The 18,342-nt window shown below is 40.1% G+C and overlaps 1 protein-coding gene and 1 pseudogene across 1 annotated transcript; both read right to left on the bottom strand.

Moving 5' to 3' along the window:
* Positions 1–1,114: 1,114 nt before the first annotated feature.
* On the bottom strand, positions 1,115–4,738 carry LOC134624062 (uncharacterized). Its single transcript, XM_063469046.1, has 5 exons — positions 4,684–4,738; positions 3,871–4,584; positions 3,631–3,756; positions 3,515–3,546; positions 1,115–1,519 (listed from the first exon to the last, which is right to left on the bottom strand). The coding sequence occupies exons 1-5, from the start codon at positions 4,736–4,738 to the stop codon at positions 1,115–1,117; spliced, it is 1,332 nt and encodes a 443-aa protein (XP_063325116.1).
* Positions 4,739–4,878: 140 nt separating this feature from the next.
* Positions 4,879–16,974, bottom strand: LOC134624061 (uncharacterized; annotated as a pseudogene).
* Positions 16,975–18,342: the final 1,368 nt, after the last annotated feature.

Raw genomic sequence — 18,342 nt, 5'->3', positions numbered from 1 at the left:
CCCTGAGCGCTGACCCACTCACTCCCCTTCTTCTTGTAGGTGAACGGTGAAGATTTAGATCCGCCAGCCTTAGCGGTTACATAACTCCATGTGACAAAGTTCCTCACCAGACTCCTGTACTCCTCTGCCTGATCATCCCAGATACACCCCATGATGGCCGTGTCGTCCGCAAAACTTCTGAATATGGCATGATTCAGAGTTCTAGCAGAAGTCAGGTTCTTGCCTCTTTCTGTCCTTCTGTCAAGTCAAATATTCGAAATCTTGGAGTAATATTTGACTCTTCTCTGGGCCTTGACTCCCATGTAAAACCTTTGTCTCGTTCCTGTTTCTATCATTTAAGAAACATCTCTAAACTGCAACATATGGTCTCTTCAGCTGAACTGGAAAAACTCGTTCATGCATTTGTGTCATCACGCTTAGATTACTGTAATTCCCTGTTTACTAGCTTGGATAAATCATCTCTCTCTCGCCTCCAGGCAATACAAAACGCAGCAGCCAGACTACTAACTCGCTCTACCAAGCGTGTTCACATTACTCCCATCTTATATTCTTTACATTGGCTTCCAATAGAGTTTAGAATTCGCTTTAAAATTCTTGTTTTAACATACAGAGCACTAAATGGCCAGGCTCCAGATTATTTATCAAAGCTTCTTATAAAATACACTGCTGCTCGTCGTCTCCGCTCACAGACTCAGAGTCTGTTGGTTGTTCCCCGTACACGACTGAAGACAAAAGGGGACAGAGCCTTTCAGTCTGTTGCACCAAGGCTGTGGAATAGTTTACCAAAACAATTACGTTTGCTTGACTCTGTGGATTCTTTTAAAAAGCAGTTAAAAACTTTTCTGTTCAAACAAGCCTTTTGTTGATCTACGTATTTTATATTCTTTACATTATTTACATTTGATCTTTTACACTGTGTATAATGTCTATTGATTGTATTGTTTATTTTAATATTTCTGTACAGCGCTTGTGACTGCCTGTCTGTTAAAAGCACTTAATAAATAAATTTTAATAATAAATAATTAATAATAAAAAAAAGTCAGAGGTGTACAGGGTGAAGAGAAGAGGGGACAGCAGAGTTCCCTGTGGTGCTCCTGTGCTGCTGACCACAGTGTCAGACGTGATGTCCTTTAGCCTGACGTCTGTCAGTGAGGTAGTCGGAGATCCAAACGACCAGGCAGGGGTCCATCTGTATCCTGTTTAGTTTTTCCTGAAGCAGACAGGGCCGGATTGTATTAAAGGCACTCGAAAAGTCAAGAAACAGGATCCTGACCGTGCCTTCTCCCTTGTCCAGGTGTGAGTGGGCTCTGTGTAGAAGGTACAGAATGGCATCCTCCACTCCGACATCTGCCTTGTAGGTGAACTGTAGTGGGTCCTGGGCATGTTGTACCTGTGGTCGGAGGAGGTTGAGGAGGAGCCGCTCTAGAGTCTTCATAAGATGTGATGTCAGTGCCACCGGTCGGAAGTCATTCAGCTCATTGGGCTTGTTCTTTTTGGGGACCGGGATGATGTAGGATGTCTTCCAGAGGGCAGGCACTCTCCCCAGTCACAGGCTGAGGTTGAAGACTCGTTGTAGTGGCTCCCCGTCACCTTTAAGGTTGTTGTTTCACCAGGGAGTCAAACTACTGTGCTTTCTTTTTCAAATGAAAAGCAAAATTCCTAAAGCTCGTATTTAGATTTGTTATTTGACCTGGAGCTCAACTGCAAATGCCAAAGTCAGGAGAAATTACAGAGACTTTTTGCTTTTCGATATCTATTGCTGTCACAGTTTATCATACAACATAAGTTACCTCTGCTGGAAGAAGAAAACTTCATAATGGGGAAATCCATGTTTTATGTCTTTTTGCAGCATTTTTCTTTTTGCTGAGATTTTTGTAAAATGCAGTGCATTCAGCCAGTTACAGTCACTGTAAATTCCACTGGTTTTCTTTATTTCCATCCAAAACTCAAGCAGAAGACCACAACCACACATTGTTTTCTTTTAATGAGTTCAGCAGGTGACTATATACTACAAGTTAACTACAGGCTTATTTAAAAAAAAGAAACAAAAAACCCAGATCATATTACACACTGTTATAGAATGAAAAGTGCAGTAAACATTACTGTGTACACAATTTGGATGTCAACATCTAATGAATGTGTGAAGTTTTTTTCTCGCTGGATTGGAAAAAAATATAACCTGCTGCTTGACACTGGAGTAAACACATTCATCTTGGTTGTTCCTCTGTCTGCTTTAAGCAGTGTAGTGGAGGTTGTCTGCATCATGGTGGAACTGACTGGGACTCGACACACAGTTCTTAAGATAGACAATTGGTACAGTTTTTTCCACCTTTAAATTCAGGAAAGACCAAAGTTATTGTTATTATAAAAATCTCATAATTTTTATAAAAATTATGAGATTTTTATTCAAATTATGGTACTAACTCTAAATGGTGTTACTAATACCTAATACAGGTCCTAGTTTGGATTTGATTCTGTGTAACAGTATCCAACACTCATTTGTACTGCTTTAATTCTTCAAAACATTGATTCAACAAGGTCCTGAAAACCTTGCTCAGACTTATTGGTCCATACAGATATGATAGCATCTGCTGTAGATTTGGAATCTGCACATCCCCAGTATGAATCTTCCATTCCACCACATCCTAAAGATGCGCTGTGGGACTGGAATCTGGTGACTGTGAAGGCCATGTGAGTACAGTTTTATGTTTCCATGTTTCAAGTACTTTACAGTGTGTTTGATTGATGTCAAACCTCTCACACTTTGTAGAATTAATGATGCAAGTGTAGGACTGAAGGCAGGCAGAAAGCTAATATTTTATAATTTTGCAAACAGATTTACAAAATAGAAAAAAGCAGAAATCCAAAAATAATTTTAGAGATCCTCGGAAACCATAAAGAGCAGAGGGTGGAGATATACAGCGACAGAGACAAAGAATAAAGGGAAGACAGGACTATAAATATTAACTGGGAATGTTAAACTGGTCAGAAATAACATGCAGGTGAAAGTCATTATAAACGGGAACACTTGGGAGACTACTACTCACAATAATACTATACACTATTACACAAAAACTAAAAATAAATCAAACCCAACTATCCAAAACAAATTATTTACAGGAATTTCAAAATTACACAAGTGATAAAAATCCTGTTAGCAGTTAAATCATTTTTTAAATATCTTTTCTTTCAAACCAAAAAATGAAAAGATATTTAGAAAAATTTCTAAATATTTCAAAACAAATATTTAGAAATTGTTGCCAAAATCATCACTATAGCAGAAAAGTAATACTAAGAATCTTCATTTCTACTATGTTACTTTATACCGGAGTACACACATTCATCCTGGGTGTTGCTCGTCTGTCTTCTTGCTCCTTTCGTCCTAATTTTTCTCAAAGCAGCATAATGAAGGTTGTCCTCTTGGGTGCTCTGGATACCAAAAGAATCAAGATTACAATTCAACAAGAAATGTAATTTCCTAAAAACACATGAACGTCCACACTTTAAAACTCACCTCTAAATTTACAGAATCATTTGTGTTTGAGTCTGCTGAGAAAAACAGGAAATGATTTCAACTTAAATGCCACTATTTTTAAACCAGAAAAGTAAAATGAGAACAGAAATTCTAACCTCTGGATTGGCAGTTGTTCTTTCTTTTCATCTTATACACTATCAAAGTTGATAACACGCTGATGATGGTGGTGAGTGTTAAAGCTGCGCTTAAGAAATACATCAGGGCAGGAGAATCTCGCCGAACTGTAAATCATAGAAATGACAGAGCTTTTTAGCTTTTCTTCCTGAGTTCATCAAATATGATCTGCTCCTATTTATAATACCATGTGAGTCACTTCTGCTGGAAAAGTGACTTACCCCCAAAGTCCAGCTTGGTCCCGTTTCCAAACAGTATGTGTCCACATGAGGCGACAGCACAGTAGTAGATCCCAGCGTGAGACACATTCAGGCTCTCCATTCTCAAGTTATAGACACAGATGTGTGTTCTTTTGTTGTCTTTCCTCTCACACTGATCATTCCTGACTCCATGGGTGTAAATGAGTCCTGGTTGAGAATCTTCAGAGTCTTTGAACCAGTAAACACTGTGTTCTCCATCACAGCTCAGCATAGTGTGCACCATACAGTGCAGACTTACAGAGCCTCCTGGCTGGATGGTCTCAGATGCTGACTGATGAACTAAAGCTCGTATGTTTAAATCTGAATCATTGACACTGACAATAATGGTCTCTAAGAATGTTAATGTGTACAAATAGGAACATATACAGTAGTAAGTTGCTGAGTCTGAAACACCTAAGTCTGAGATAATCAAGTGGTTTTTTCCTTTTCCATTATCTAGTCTGAAGCGTGCACTATTGTTGAATGGATCATGAAATTGTACAAAATTGTTTTCTGACTTATAGAAGGAAGAAATATGCTTTGGTTTCTCTCCTAAAGTTTGTTTATACCAGTAAATAAATGCAGCAACATTCTGTTCATAGTAACAATGTAAAGTCACGCTGTCTCCAGATTTAGCTGATATAAAATGTGCTTCTTCATGAACAGAGGAGGATAAATGCATGTTGTTCTTCTGAGCTGTGGTGAAATGAAAGACAAAGCAAATACACATTTTGGAGAATGACAGCCAAGAAAAAAGACCTTAAAAAATTAGATTGTAGTTAAACACAAACTTACCAATTACACCCAAGAACAAACATATCAGGTAGAAGACAATGTGTGCAGATGCCATTGTTCCAAACAGTCGTACTGAATAAAAGAATGGCGACTCTTCACTTTTAAGAGTGATGATTAGATTTGACTGGCCAATCAGAAGTTACACAGTATATGGAAAACTAGATCACATGATCATTGACATCTGTAGTGTTAAACTTAGTAGCTGAGAAAAAAACAGAAGAACATCATGATTTAGATCAGATGTGAGATATATTAGATGTCAACTCACTAAAAATCCTGTAGACAATATGTTTGTGTGGGGCAGTGTAAGACCCAAAGTTTATCATTTTGAAATATTTAATGTATTAAAGCATGAAAAAAATAAATAACCACACAAAATATGCCAGTAACTTTTTTAATGGTTTTTCATGTTAAATAGATTTGGGAAGTTTTGCATTTTTTTTTTAGTGTTTAGGATTTTCTGTCATTTAAGGTTTGTTTGTGTCACGTTCAGTTTTGGATATCCATTTTTATTCCCTTGTTATTTTACTGTGACTTTCCATCCATTTTCTTCCGCTGACCTGGGACCGGGTCGCGGCGGCAGCAGCCTAAGCAGAGAAGCCCATACCTCCCTCTCCCCGACCACCTCCTCCAGCTTGTCCTGGGAAACACTAAGGTGTTTCCAGGCCAGCGAAGTGACATATTCGCTCAAGCGTGTCTTGGCCTCCTCCCAGTGGGAGGTGCCCGGAACGTCTCACCAATAAACCAACCAATAACGAGGGTATGGATCTAGAACGACCAGTAATGACCAGCCACCCAGGATACAGCCAGCCGGCCAGAAACACGAGACCTTTACAATACAACAGGAAAGAGAGGAACATGATGGCGGAGTGAAGGAGAGGCAGACGAGATGGAGCGAGGGAACATGAGGGAACATGAGAAGGAGGACGAGAGAGAGACATGACGCAAAGGGAGACAAAACATCATAACATGACACAGGGACTGGCAGGACACAATACTCAGGACGAGAAGGTCTAAGGAGATAAATATAGATGGGAAACATGGAATGACACACACAAGGAGGGGAACATGGGCACAGAAAAGGGAGATAAGGCACAAGGACTAACACACTTAAACACATACACACAGAAGGGGACACAGAGGGTAAATACATCAGGGGAGCCTAAATGTACAACTAAGAATAATAAACCATAACATAAAAGGTCATAAAAACACAAAATGTTGGGACAAAAGGATCCAGAACCATGACACTAAGTTCACTATGGGAAATCTCCCAGCAGCCTGAACCTATAGGAGTGAAAATGACGTTTGGATCTTGGTCTCTGGTTTCTACCTTTCTTTCCTTTTCTTCATGATCTAATGCTTGTCCAATTCATAGTTGCAGAGAATATCCTAAGTGCCATAGGGTGAAAGGAGGGTTACACCCTGAACAAGTTGCCATTTTTCCGGCAGGTTAACACAAAGCTGTTTTTGGACAGTTAAAGTGTGAATGATGTCCTTCTCTGAGTGGCAGGCAAAGTAGGACAAAAATGAAGGACTTATTAAGCATTAAGTGAACTCAAAAAGGCAGCTTTAACACTGAACACTTTACAAAAAACAGAACAATACAAAACTCAGATAAAGCAGGAGCCACATATTCACAATCTAGGAACGAGGTGGGATACATAAGGCTGGAGATTGTAGTGGGGCCCGCGTGGACCGTTGGTAGTGCAGGTGAGCAGGGAGGCTGAGGCCCAGAAGAAATGAACTGAGGTAGTATGGAAAGGTAGGCAGGTTGATGCCCAGATAACTTCAGGCTGAGAATGGCAATTTTAGTGCCCCTGCTGTTTTTACTGTATTTATTGCCTCTGGGTTCCATCTTTAAAAGGCATGGGATCTCTTTTCACTGTTATGCTGATGACTGCCAAATTTATTTGCCACTAAAAAAGAAGGACGGCATCTGTATAAAACCTCTCTTGACATGTCTAAATGATATTAAAGCTTGGTTGGCTTTAAACCTTTTAAATTTTAATGAATAGAAAACAGAGGTGTTGGTGTTTGGACCTAGTGGTTCCTGTGAGTCCTCCTTTGTTGATTTGGAACCCCTGGAAGTTTATTTTAAACCTGTTATTACTGATCTTGGTTTTAAGTTGGACAGTGATTTTAAATTGGACAGCCAAATTAGAGCAGTGATGAAGTCCAGTTTTTATCATTTAAGGCGACTGACAAGAGCAAAATCTTTTCTTTCTAGGCAGCACTTTGAAACAGTGATCCATGCTTTTATTTCTTCCTGTCTGCATTACTGTAACTCACTTTATGTGGGGGTCAGTCAGTCATTGCTCTCACATCTGCAGCTGGTTCAAAATGCTGCTGCACGACTGCTAACACAAACTTGTAAAAGAGAGCATATAACCCCTGTGCTGGCCTCACTGCCCTGGCTGCCTGTGTCTTTTAGAGTTCATTTTAAAATTTTTATGTTTGTTTTTAAAAGCTTTCACAATCTTGCCCCGCCTTACCTCTCTGGGCTTCTTCTTCTCTACACACCCTGTCGCTCTCTTATGTCAGTTGCTCCTGGAAGTACTGAGATCCAGGAGGAAACTCAGAAGGGCCAGGGCCTTTTCTATCTTTGCTCCTAAATTATGGAATGACTTAACCTTACATGTTAGAGAGGCCCCTTCGCTGTGCACTTTTAAAACAAGTCTTAAAACTCATTTTTTATTCTTTGGCTTTTGACCTCAGTGAGACTTAGTTTCTCTTGTAATTAAATTTGTTATTACCTAACTAATTAATTATTAACTTTTATCTATATGTTGTGTAATTTTATTATTTAGTTGCAATGTACAGCAGTTTGCGTCAGCTGTGGTTGTTTTAAAGTGCTTTATAAATAAAGATGATGATGATGATGATGAAAATGTATTACTGTCATGGTCCTGGGTCGCTGACCCAGTGTTTTGCGTTTATTGTTATTACTTTCTAGTTTCTTCTGTTTTTGTATTAGTTCTTAGGGTTTGGGTTTTGTGTTTCTGTTATCCCTACCTGTGTCCTCTCCTGGTGTTCTGTTCGTGTCTCTATATTTGTGTTTGTAAAACAGTCTGTGAATTTCCTGTTTTACTTTGAAGGTCTGTGTCTCGTTATGCCCATTAGTTCCAGCTGTGTCCACCCCTGCGTGTCATTTCCTCATTACCTGGTTTGTATTTATAGTGTGTGTTTGCCTCTGCTCGTCCTTGCTCTGTCTGTGTTACTTGGTAATCCCTGCGTCTCTCTGCTCTTCATTCCATCTCTCCATTCTCCACTCGTCATCCCCTGTGTCACCTCCATATGTTTTTCCCTGTGTGCTATTCCGTGAGTTATAGTTTCGGGTTTGGTTAGTTATTAGTTTCCCCAGTTTAGGTTTTTGTTTAGTTCTGTCGTCGCTTTTGTTATTTTCACCATCCATAATAAAGCTCCCGTGCATCACAGCAAATGCCTGCATTTCGGGTCCTTCTTCACAACACCACACGACTGCTGCCCCAGCCGTGACAGTTGCCCTGTTTTTTATTTAGCAGAGTCAGCCTTTTTTGTACTTTCGAGTACCATCACCAGTCCTGGCAGACCATCCCGCTCACACATTCCTCAGAGAAGAAGCTTCTCTCTGTTTATGTTTGTTAGTATCTGAGTGTCACAGTCTACATCCAAAACTATACTACAATGCATATCTGTGCGCAATAAAGGATAAAACATAAATGTATGATATGAATTATAGGTAATTTGTAATATAAAATGGGGATATATGAGCCTTAAAGATCAAAAATAAATACTAACATTAGAAAGCAGAGGTTGATACACAAGGAAATTTTTGTTATGCATATTTACCCCAGACAATGTTATTTGAAAACACTGCATGATGGAAGATTAATGATACAGTTATATGGCAGCTGATTCTGGTCTCCTATCCATCCTCGTCCTTCTTGATCTTAGTGCGGCGTTTGATACCATTTCTCACAATATTCCTGAACCGGTTAGCTTCCATTGGTATTAGTCATACCCCCCTTGCCTGGTTTACCTCCTATCTCTCAGACCGCACTCAGTTTATCCAATTTAAATCCCATTCTTCAACTCTCTATCCTGTTTCTGCTGGTGTGCCCCAGGGTTCAGTATTAGGGCCTCTTTTATTCATTATTTATATGCTCCCTCTTGGTTATATATTCCGAAAATACAATACAAATTTTCACTGTTATGCCGATGACACCCAGCTCTACCTTTCTTCTAAACCCATTTCATCCCTCCCACCTACCTCCCTCTCAAACTGTCTTATTGAGATTAGATCCTGGCTCTCCTCCAATTTTCTCAAACTTAACAGTAATAAAACTGAAGTTTTACTTGTTGGTACACCATCTATCTTAACCAAATCCCACAGTTTTTCCATTAACACTGAAAATTCTCCTACCCTTCCCTCCCCTCAGGTTAAGAGTTTGGGTGTCATACTTGATAATACTCTTTCATTCCAGTCTCACATTAATTACATAACCCGGTCTGCTTACTTCCATTTACGTAATATTAACCGACTCCGTCCATTCCTTACTCCCTGATAGGTTTGTAGCTTAAACCTATTCGCTGGAACGTTCAAGACAATTCAACTACACAGCAAAAGCATTGAACACCAAGTAGGCAAAGTTCTTTGTGTTACTCATATATGAGGGAGAGAACCATGACAAGCGCCGTTCCTTCACTTGACCCCAGTCGCTCTCGTCCGCTCCCCCGTAACACTGCTCTTTTATTGAGGTTACATGAATATACATATGTTCATTAACATATGACGTCTACATACAAACAAAAAGTACCTTGCCTGTGCGTTGTGTGTGTGTGTGTGTGTGTGTGTGTGTGTGAACCCATAAATGACTTCCCTAAACCTGCTGGTCTGGAAGTCCAGCAGTTCATCTACACAAAGGCACTTAGACTAAAACAGATATAGATACGTTTATGCTACCACAAAACAATAAGAGAAGGTACGACCTCTCCCATGCTCCCAGGATGTGGGTGTGAATGCCAGTGCACTCTGGAATGCACACGAAGTCTTTGCAGACTATTAAGGATCAAACCTCTACCAACATGACATTGATTATACAACTCTAAGCATATATGAGTAGATATTTCTAAGCATAAATGACAATCAACAATACAAATCTAACACTCCCCATGCTGCTGCCATCCTTGTCCATAGTCTTATTACGTCCCGTATTGATTACTGTAATTCCCTCCTATTTGGTCTCCCTAAAAGGTCCCTTCATAAACTCCAACTTCAAAACACATCTGTTTAAACTGGCTTATTCGCTTTAATGCTGATTTTATCTGTTGTCAAGCTCTGTTTTGTAATTTTAACTTATTTTATCTATTTTATGACTACTGTTCCTTTTATTAATTTTGTTTTTTGTAAGGTGACATTGGGTTTTTGAAAGGCGCCCTCAAATAAAATACATTATTATTATTATTATTATTATTATTATTATTATTATTATTATTATTATTATTATTATTATTATTATTATTTATCAATGAAACCTATAAAACAACTGGTTAAATTAAATGCATTCCTGATGATAGACAGTTGGTACAGTTTTTTCCACCTTTAAATTCAGAAAAGACCAAAGTTACTGTTATCATAAAAATCTCATAAATATTTTGTCTAACCAGGTACTAACACTAAATGGCATTACTAATACCTGATACAGGTCCTAGTTTGGATTTGGGCGACCTCTACTTTTGAGATTAGACTACAAACTTTCCTTTTTGGTCAAGTTTAGAGTTATGCATTGGTCAGGTGACACCAAACCATCTCTTAGTAATGCTTCTATTTTCACTCCCATGTTGTGATACACCACTACAGCATGTCATACTTTATATTTTGACATTGTAACTGTGCTCTTCCATTTTCTCTTCTATAACCTCTCTTTTCCAAAGCCTTCCTCAGCTTGGTTCTGCTGGAGATCTCTTCCTTTTAAAAGTGAGTATTGCTGCTTATTGGGGATATCTTATTGTTGGGATACTCTCTATTAAAGCTGGATCTTTACATTTTAAAGCACCTTGAGTTGACTGTTGTATTGAGTTGGCACTATTTACAAAAAACTGAATTGACACTGGATTTAATTCTGTGCATCAGTATCCAACAGTGATTTGGAGCAAAACAAAACAAAAAGTATGTTTTGTACTGGCTTAATTTTTCGAAACTTCGATTCAATAAGGTGCAAACAACCTTGCTCAGACATTTTGGTCCATACAGATATGATAGCATCTGCTGTAGATTTGGAATCTGCACATCCCCAATATGAATCTCCCATTCCACCACATCCCAAGGATGCTTTATGGGACTGGAATCTGGTGTTTCGATGTTTCAAGAACAAATACAGTGTATTTGTCTTTCACATGATTGATGCCAAACCTGCCACAGTTTGAAGAATTAATGATGCAAATGTTGGACTGAAGGCAGAGAGAAAGCTAATCTTTTATTAGGTTGCAAACAGAATTACAATATAGAAAAAAACAGAAATCCAAAAATCATTTTAGAGATCCTCGGAAACCAGAGCAGAGGGTGGAGATATACAGCGACAGAGACAAAGAACAAAGGGAAAACAGGACTACAAACTGGAAATGCTAAACAGGTGAGAAATAACATGCAGGAGAAAGTTATTATCGAACAGGAACACTTGGGAGACTACTACTCACAATAATATTATAAATTCGTACAGAAAAACTAAGCCTCATCATTTGAATACAGTAAATAAAGCCACAGTAAAAACTAATCACATCACAAGCACACAACCATAAAATAGGGAATCAAAACAAATATCCAAAACTGAATCCACCAAAATTAAGAATCAAAACTTCAAATGATAGAAAAACCTTAACACAACAACAATTACAAACAGACAACTAAAAATGACAGAACATTTGAAAAATACATCAAACCCAAAATCCAAAACAAATTATCTACTGGAATTACATTTACGGGAATTTCAAAACTCTGCAAGTGATCAAATTCTGCTAGCAGTTAAATCATGTTTCTGTCAGACCAAAGAGAAGATGCCGAAACCATCACTACAGCAGAAAGGTAATACTAAAGATCTTCATTTCTGCTATGCTTACTTTATAGCGGAGTACACACATTCATCCTGGGTGTTGCTCGTCTGTCTTCTTGCTCCTTTCGTCCTAATTTTTCTCAAAGCAGCATAATGAAGGTTGTCCTCTTGGGTGCTCTGGATACCAAAAGACTCAAGATTACAATTCAACAAGAAATGTAATTTCCTAAAAACACATGAACTTCCACACTTTAAAACTCACCTCTAAATTTACAGAATCATTTGCGTTTGAGTCTGCTGAGAAAAAACAGGAAATGATTTAAACTTAAATGCCACTATTTTTAAACCACAAGAGTAAAATATGAACAGAACCTCTAACCTCTGGATTGGCAGTTGTTCCTCTTTTTCATCTTATACACTAACAAAGTTGATAACACGCTGATGATGGTGGTGAGTGTTAAAGCTGCGCTTAAGAAATACATCAGGGCAGGAGAATCTCGCAAAACTGTAAATCCTACAAATGACAGAGCTTTTTAGCTTTTCTTCCTGAGTTCATCAAATATGATCTGCTCCTATTCATAATACCATGTGAGTCACCTCTGCTGGAAAAGTGACTTACCCCTAAAGTCCAGCTTGGTCCCGTTTCCAAACAGTATGTGTCCACATGAGGCGACAGCACAGTAGTAGATCCCAGCGTGAGACAAATTCAGGCTCTCCATTCTCAAGTTATAGACACAGGTGTGTGTTCTTTTATTGTCTTTCCTCTCACACTGATCATTCCTGACTCCATGGGTGTAAATGAGTCCTGGTTGAGAGTCTTCAGAGTCTTTGAACCAGTAAACACTGTGTTCTCCATCACAGCTCAGCATAGTGTGCACCATACAGTGCAGACTTACAGAGCCTCCTGGCTGGATGGTCTCAGATGCTGACTGATGAACTAAAGCTCGTATGTTTAAATCAGAATCATTGACACTGACAATAATGGTCTCTAAGAATGTTGATGTGTACAAATAGGAACATATTCTATATTCACATAGTCTGAAACACTTAAGTCTGAGATAATCAAGTAGTTCTTTCCTTTTTCATTATCTAGTCTGAAGCGTGCACTATTGTTGAATGGATCATGAAATTGTACAAAATATTTTTTTGACTTATAGAAGGTAGAAATGAGTTTTGGTTTTTCTCCTAAAGTTTGCTTATACCAGTAAAAACGTGCAGCAACATTCTGTTCATAGTAACAATGTAAAGTCACGCTGTCTCCAGATTTAGCTGATATAAAACGTGCTTCTTCATGAACAGAGGAGGATACATGCATGTTGTTCTTCTGAGCTGTGGTGAAATGAAAGACAAAGCAAATACACATTGTGGAACATGGCTGCTGAGACAAAAGACCTTAACCCTTGGATGCACAACCTACCAATACTTACACTCTTCCACGAGTGGGGTCAAAAATGACCCCAAAGAGAAACAATGCATTTTGCTATAAACTCGGTTGTTATTCTTCAAAATCTTTCAAACAAAGAGTTGTAATATTTTCATATTTGAGGTATTCCTCTTAAAAGATGTTTGTGACATGAGGCCCTTTGAATTTTTATTTATTTTTTCATTAATTTTAAGAAATTGCAGTTTTTGTATCACTTGTATCACTTTTGTATGCTTGCTCGGCATATACTGCAGAAGCTGGGTCTTCCCTCTGAAAGGCACAAGTTGTTCATCCACCGTAACACAATCACTGAGGATGAATTTCTGCCTGCAGTTGACCAGGAACAGGCCCCATATGTAGCGGAAAGCTGCCATGTGGTTTGTTTTCAGTCGGTAGGCTCTGGTCCTCTTGTCATCAAAGTGCAAGAAACTGCAAATATCTTCAAATCTTTGAATTGACATAGTGGCCTTGTACAATGGGTTATGCAGAGGACTCCCAAAAAACACACCGACTGGTACATCCCAGTTCTTCTCACTTCCTCCAAGAAGGGTCAATCAAATGAAGGCCAGGAGCTTATGTTTGATTACATTTTTCCACTCTTTTCCCTTGTCTGTGGCTACTCTTCGTGCCTCCATGTTTGTGTATGACAGCACCTCTTCTATTATATTATCAGACATGAACATCTTCCATGCATCTATTGGGGAGACTAAACCCAGGTGCAAGCCCTGGCCGACTAATTCAGAATATTGTGGCTAGAGCAGTAAGAGGGGCTCATTCTCTTAGACTCAATATCCATTTCCTCTTCAGAGGACTCATCAGAGGACTCCTCTGTGTCTGACTGGCCTTGTTCAGTGGGGGGTACAATAGTCTGGGTCCTCTATATCTTAGATGTCAGATTCTGAGTCAATGCCTCCGATGGGCTCATCATCCCATCCGTCCTGGATCATTTGTAGGGCAAGGTCCACAGGGATCCTTCCTGGCCTCATAGCAGTAATGTTACTTTAGATATTAAAAAAAACATCAGAAAGGACAATGTTTGAAGTGCACAGGAAACTATAAACAGGGGTGCACATAAATGGTCCGCAGGTGCGCATTCACTGTCAAAATAAAAGACGCATACCAGATAAGAAGTTGGAACGCTCGTTTGCGTACATTAGATGTTCTGGAGGAGGACAGACATTTGTTCAGAACTCTTAAAGATGTCAAAGAAGCAAGCTCCGTAAGCAATTACTTTGGTGTTCCTCCACCGCAAAAGAAGCGGTATTCTCTGAATTTCCAGGAATACTTTTATTTTGACAGCGAATGCGCACCTGCGGACCACTTATGTGCAGCCCTGACTATAAATCATGTATGTTACTGTGTAAAAATTAATTCTTGATCCATCAGAAGTGTAAGTGGGACAGTCAGAGTTGCTAAGAATGAAAGTTCCATAGAAGATTCCATAGGAACTGCTTGGGGTCATTTTTGACCCCACTTGTGGAAAAGTGAGGTAGTGATACAAAAACTGCATTATTTTAAAATTAATGAAAAAATAAATAAAAATGCAAATGGCCTCATGTTACAAACATATTTTATGATGAATACCTGGAATATGAATATATTACAACTTTTCATTTTAAAGATTTTGAAGAAAAACAACCCGTGGGGTCATCTTTGACCCCACGTGTGCATCTAAGGGTTAAAAGAATTAAATTGTGGTTAAACACAAACTTACCAATTACACCCAAGAACAAACAAACAGTCGTACTGAATAAAAGAATGGCGACTCTTCACTTTTAGGAGTGAAGATTAGATTTCACTGGCCAATCAGACGTTACACAGTAAATGGAAAACTAGATCACATGATCTTTGACATCTGTAGTGTTAAACTTAGTAGCTGAGAAAAAAAACAGAAGAACATCATGGTTTAGATTAGAGGTGAGATATATTTGATGTCAACTCACTAAATATCCTGTAGACAATGTGTTTGTGTGGGGCAGTGTGAGGCCGATAGTCTTTCATTAAATTATTTAATGTATATAAAAATCATGAAAAAAAAATACACAACCACACAAAGTACGGCAGTAACTTTTTAAAATGGTTTTCATGTTAGAAACATTTTGGGAATTTTTGTTATCTTTTTGAATTTGTGTTTAGGATTTTCTGTCATTTGAAGTTGTGACTCTTGTTTGTGTCAGGTTGAGTTTTGGATATCCGTTTTTATTCCTTTGTTATTTTATTGTAACTTTCCATCCATCCATTCATTTTCATCTGTTTATCCGGGACTGGGTCGTGGGGGCAGCAGCCTAAGCAGAGGAGCCCAGACCTCACTCTCCCCGGCCACCTCCTCCAGCTTGTCCCAAGAAATACCAAGGCGTTCTTAGGCCAGCCAAGCAACATAATCTCTCAAGCGTGTCCTGGTCTCCTGGACATTCCCAGAATGCCTCACCAATAAACCAACCATAAGTGAGGCTAGGGACATAGAACAACTGGTAGATTATAGCACCAATCTGTCTGTCGATCTCCTGCTCCCTTCTCCCAGAATGCTGTAGAAGTTCTGCCGGATTCTTCTGCCAGGCATTCCTCCCGCACCACCTGATCAATCTCACCGCCAGTTGGTGATCAGTTGACAGCTCAGCACCTCTTTTCACCGTAGTGATAACTTCAACATTATTAGGTCTTTCCCTTTCCTATATTTAATGTTTTCCAGCAATGAGGCCTAGTTTTTCTGTTATCTTGTGTTTGGGTAGTTTCCACTTTTATGCGTATTGCACAAAAGGACGAGAGCATGATGGTAAAGTTCATATGCATGCTGTAGACTGTGCTAGTGATGTGCGATACCACTGATTTCCTTTCCGATCCTATACCAAGTAAATTTCAGGGTGGTATCGACGATACTGACCTGATACGAATACTCTGTACAAAAACGTAATGTTTTATTGTATTTCACATAATAGCTTAATAATGATTACAGAACATCAGACTACTTGTTCTTATTGCTTAAAAATGCAGAATTATCATATACAAATAAAAAACCTGAAGTTGTGCGCTATTTGAACACACTGCCTGCAGCACTAAAGCACTCCGCGAGAGACGTCTGTCTCGTCCTAGCAGCACCTGTCCCTCTCCTCTCCTCTTCTTCAGTTCGCCTCAACATAAGCTCGTCGTATTCTGTGATATGATTTACTCTGAGGTGTTTGACGAGGGTAGTAGTGTTGCCACAACACCTCACTGTCTTGCCACATGTATCACAAAATGCGTCTTGGCTGTTTGTGGAGGTAAAATACATCCACACATGACTCCGTTTACGCTCAGCAATTGTTGTGAGTGTGCACGCCAAGGGGCTGCAACACATTTATACAGCTGTATTTCGCATATGACTATGAAAGGCGGAAGAGGAAGTGATTCTTTTAATGTTCGACGATCCTAATGATACTGCTTCTTTCCACTGTGTCCCTGTTAGTCATAAACTACAAATTTACCCCAAATGACTAAAATATTGATATTTTAATATGAGAATCAATTCTCGAACATAAATAACTGGTATCAGAGGAATCGATATTTTAATATCGATCCACACACCACTAGACTGTGCCACTATTTTCCCATGCTGGCCCCCAGGGTGAGGACAGCCAGGACACAGCCTGCCGCCGCGCCTGTACCCACTCATCGAGTGGGAGCTGCTGGTACTTAGAAGGGGCCTGCACCCGTTCTGGCTCCCCGGAGGAGGGCCACTGAGCAACCGCCAGACCCACCACCGGCTCACGCACCTCGCCAGCCGGTGGAGGTGGAGAGAGGGTGGAGAGAGGGTGGAGAGACCCCGGTCTCTAAGGACCAGGGGAGACCAAGGAAGACCATGGTCGCTGAACCAGTGGAGCCTGCTCTGCCTGAGTGGGTGGACAATGTGCGGGGAGGACTGGCTTGGCGTGAGCTGGTGGGACCTGCCAAGCTGGATTCAGAGGTCGAGGTGCACAGGGGTCCTGCCATGCCCGAGGTCGGTGTGCTGCCCGGTCCAGCCTCTCTTCTGTCAGATACATGGGTGGCCACCTGAGGACACTTCCCTGTCGCTGGGCCGGGGGGGCACCAACGTTCTGGGCAGATTCCCTCTCCCGCTTGTGTGCATGATGGGGGGGCTCAGTCGGGCGATGGGGGTATGTGGCACGTTGTCGTCTGCAGTGCCGCTGCAGGGGAGACGGACGCACCTAAGTGGCATTTGCAATTACGCTTCGCCATCTTCAAAGCTGAACCACGTCCTGCAGTGTTATTGTTCTTGTCAGTGTGTGTGTCTGCGAGCTGCAAAGCTGCAGCCGGTGTGTAAAAAAGCAACCGTGAGAGTTAATACAAGTAAATGTTGAAAGGCATGAGCTGGTCATCGGGTCTGCCGTGGTATGTTTACAAGTAGAAAAATACAGAAGTGAAAAAGAGTGCAGTAGAGAACACATGCTAAGTGTCATGAAACAGCTCTGCGGGCAGGCAGGAAAGGACCCAAATGCAAACTCACAAAAAACGGGACTTAAACTCAAAATACAGCTTTATTTGCTGAAAGGGAAAAAAGGCAACACAAAACTAAACTGGGGAATATAAACACATGAATACACAGGAAAACACGGGGAGAAACACACAGCCATGAGGGAGATCGTGGCACGGGACTGAGGGAAACGCTGACATAAATACACAGAAGGATAACGAGGAAATGAGAACACACGAGCAACACAGCTGACACAAATAACCATAACAGGACAGGGGAAGCAAAATTGAACAGAACATGAAAACACGAGACCTTTACAATAAAACAGGAAACAGAGGAACATGATGCAGGAATGGAGGAGAGGCAGACAAGAGGGAGCGAGGGAACACGAGGGAGGATGAGAGGAAGGACAGTAGAGAGACATGACACGAAGGGAGACAAAACATCATAACGTGACACAGGGACTGGGAAGACACAACACTCAGGAAAATGAGAAGGTCTAAGGCAGGGGTAGGCAACCTTTCTGATGGTGAGTGCCATTTAAAATTTCCTCAGAAGTCAGTGTGTCATATGATTGCATTAGCAATAAATTTAATAACGCTCTATATGAACAGTTACACACTGGAACCACTTTATAGAATTATATTTGTTCGCAGATGTTGGGAGCTATCAGCGAATAGTTATCAGCTAGTTTGAAACAAAAAAAAGACACTTTATCCATAACAAGAACTCTATAACAGCAAATACAGAAAATACAA

Source organism: Pelmatolapia mariae, linkage group LG3_W (genome assembly GCF_036321145.2).
Source record: "Pelmatolapia mariae isolate MD_Pm_ZW linkage group LG3_W, Pm_UMD_F_2, whole genome shotgun sequence".
In the NCBI taxonomy this organism is placed as follows: domain Eukaryota; kingdom Metazoa; phylum Chordata; class Actinopteri; order Cichliformes; family Cichlidae; genus Pelmatolapia; species Pelmatolapia mariae.
Note: the sequence above shows the minus strand (reverse complement) of the source record. Positions and strands in the feature narration are given on the sequence as shown.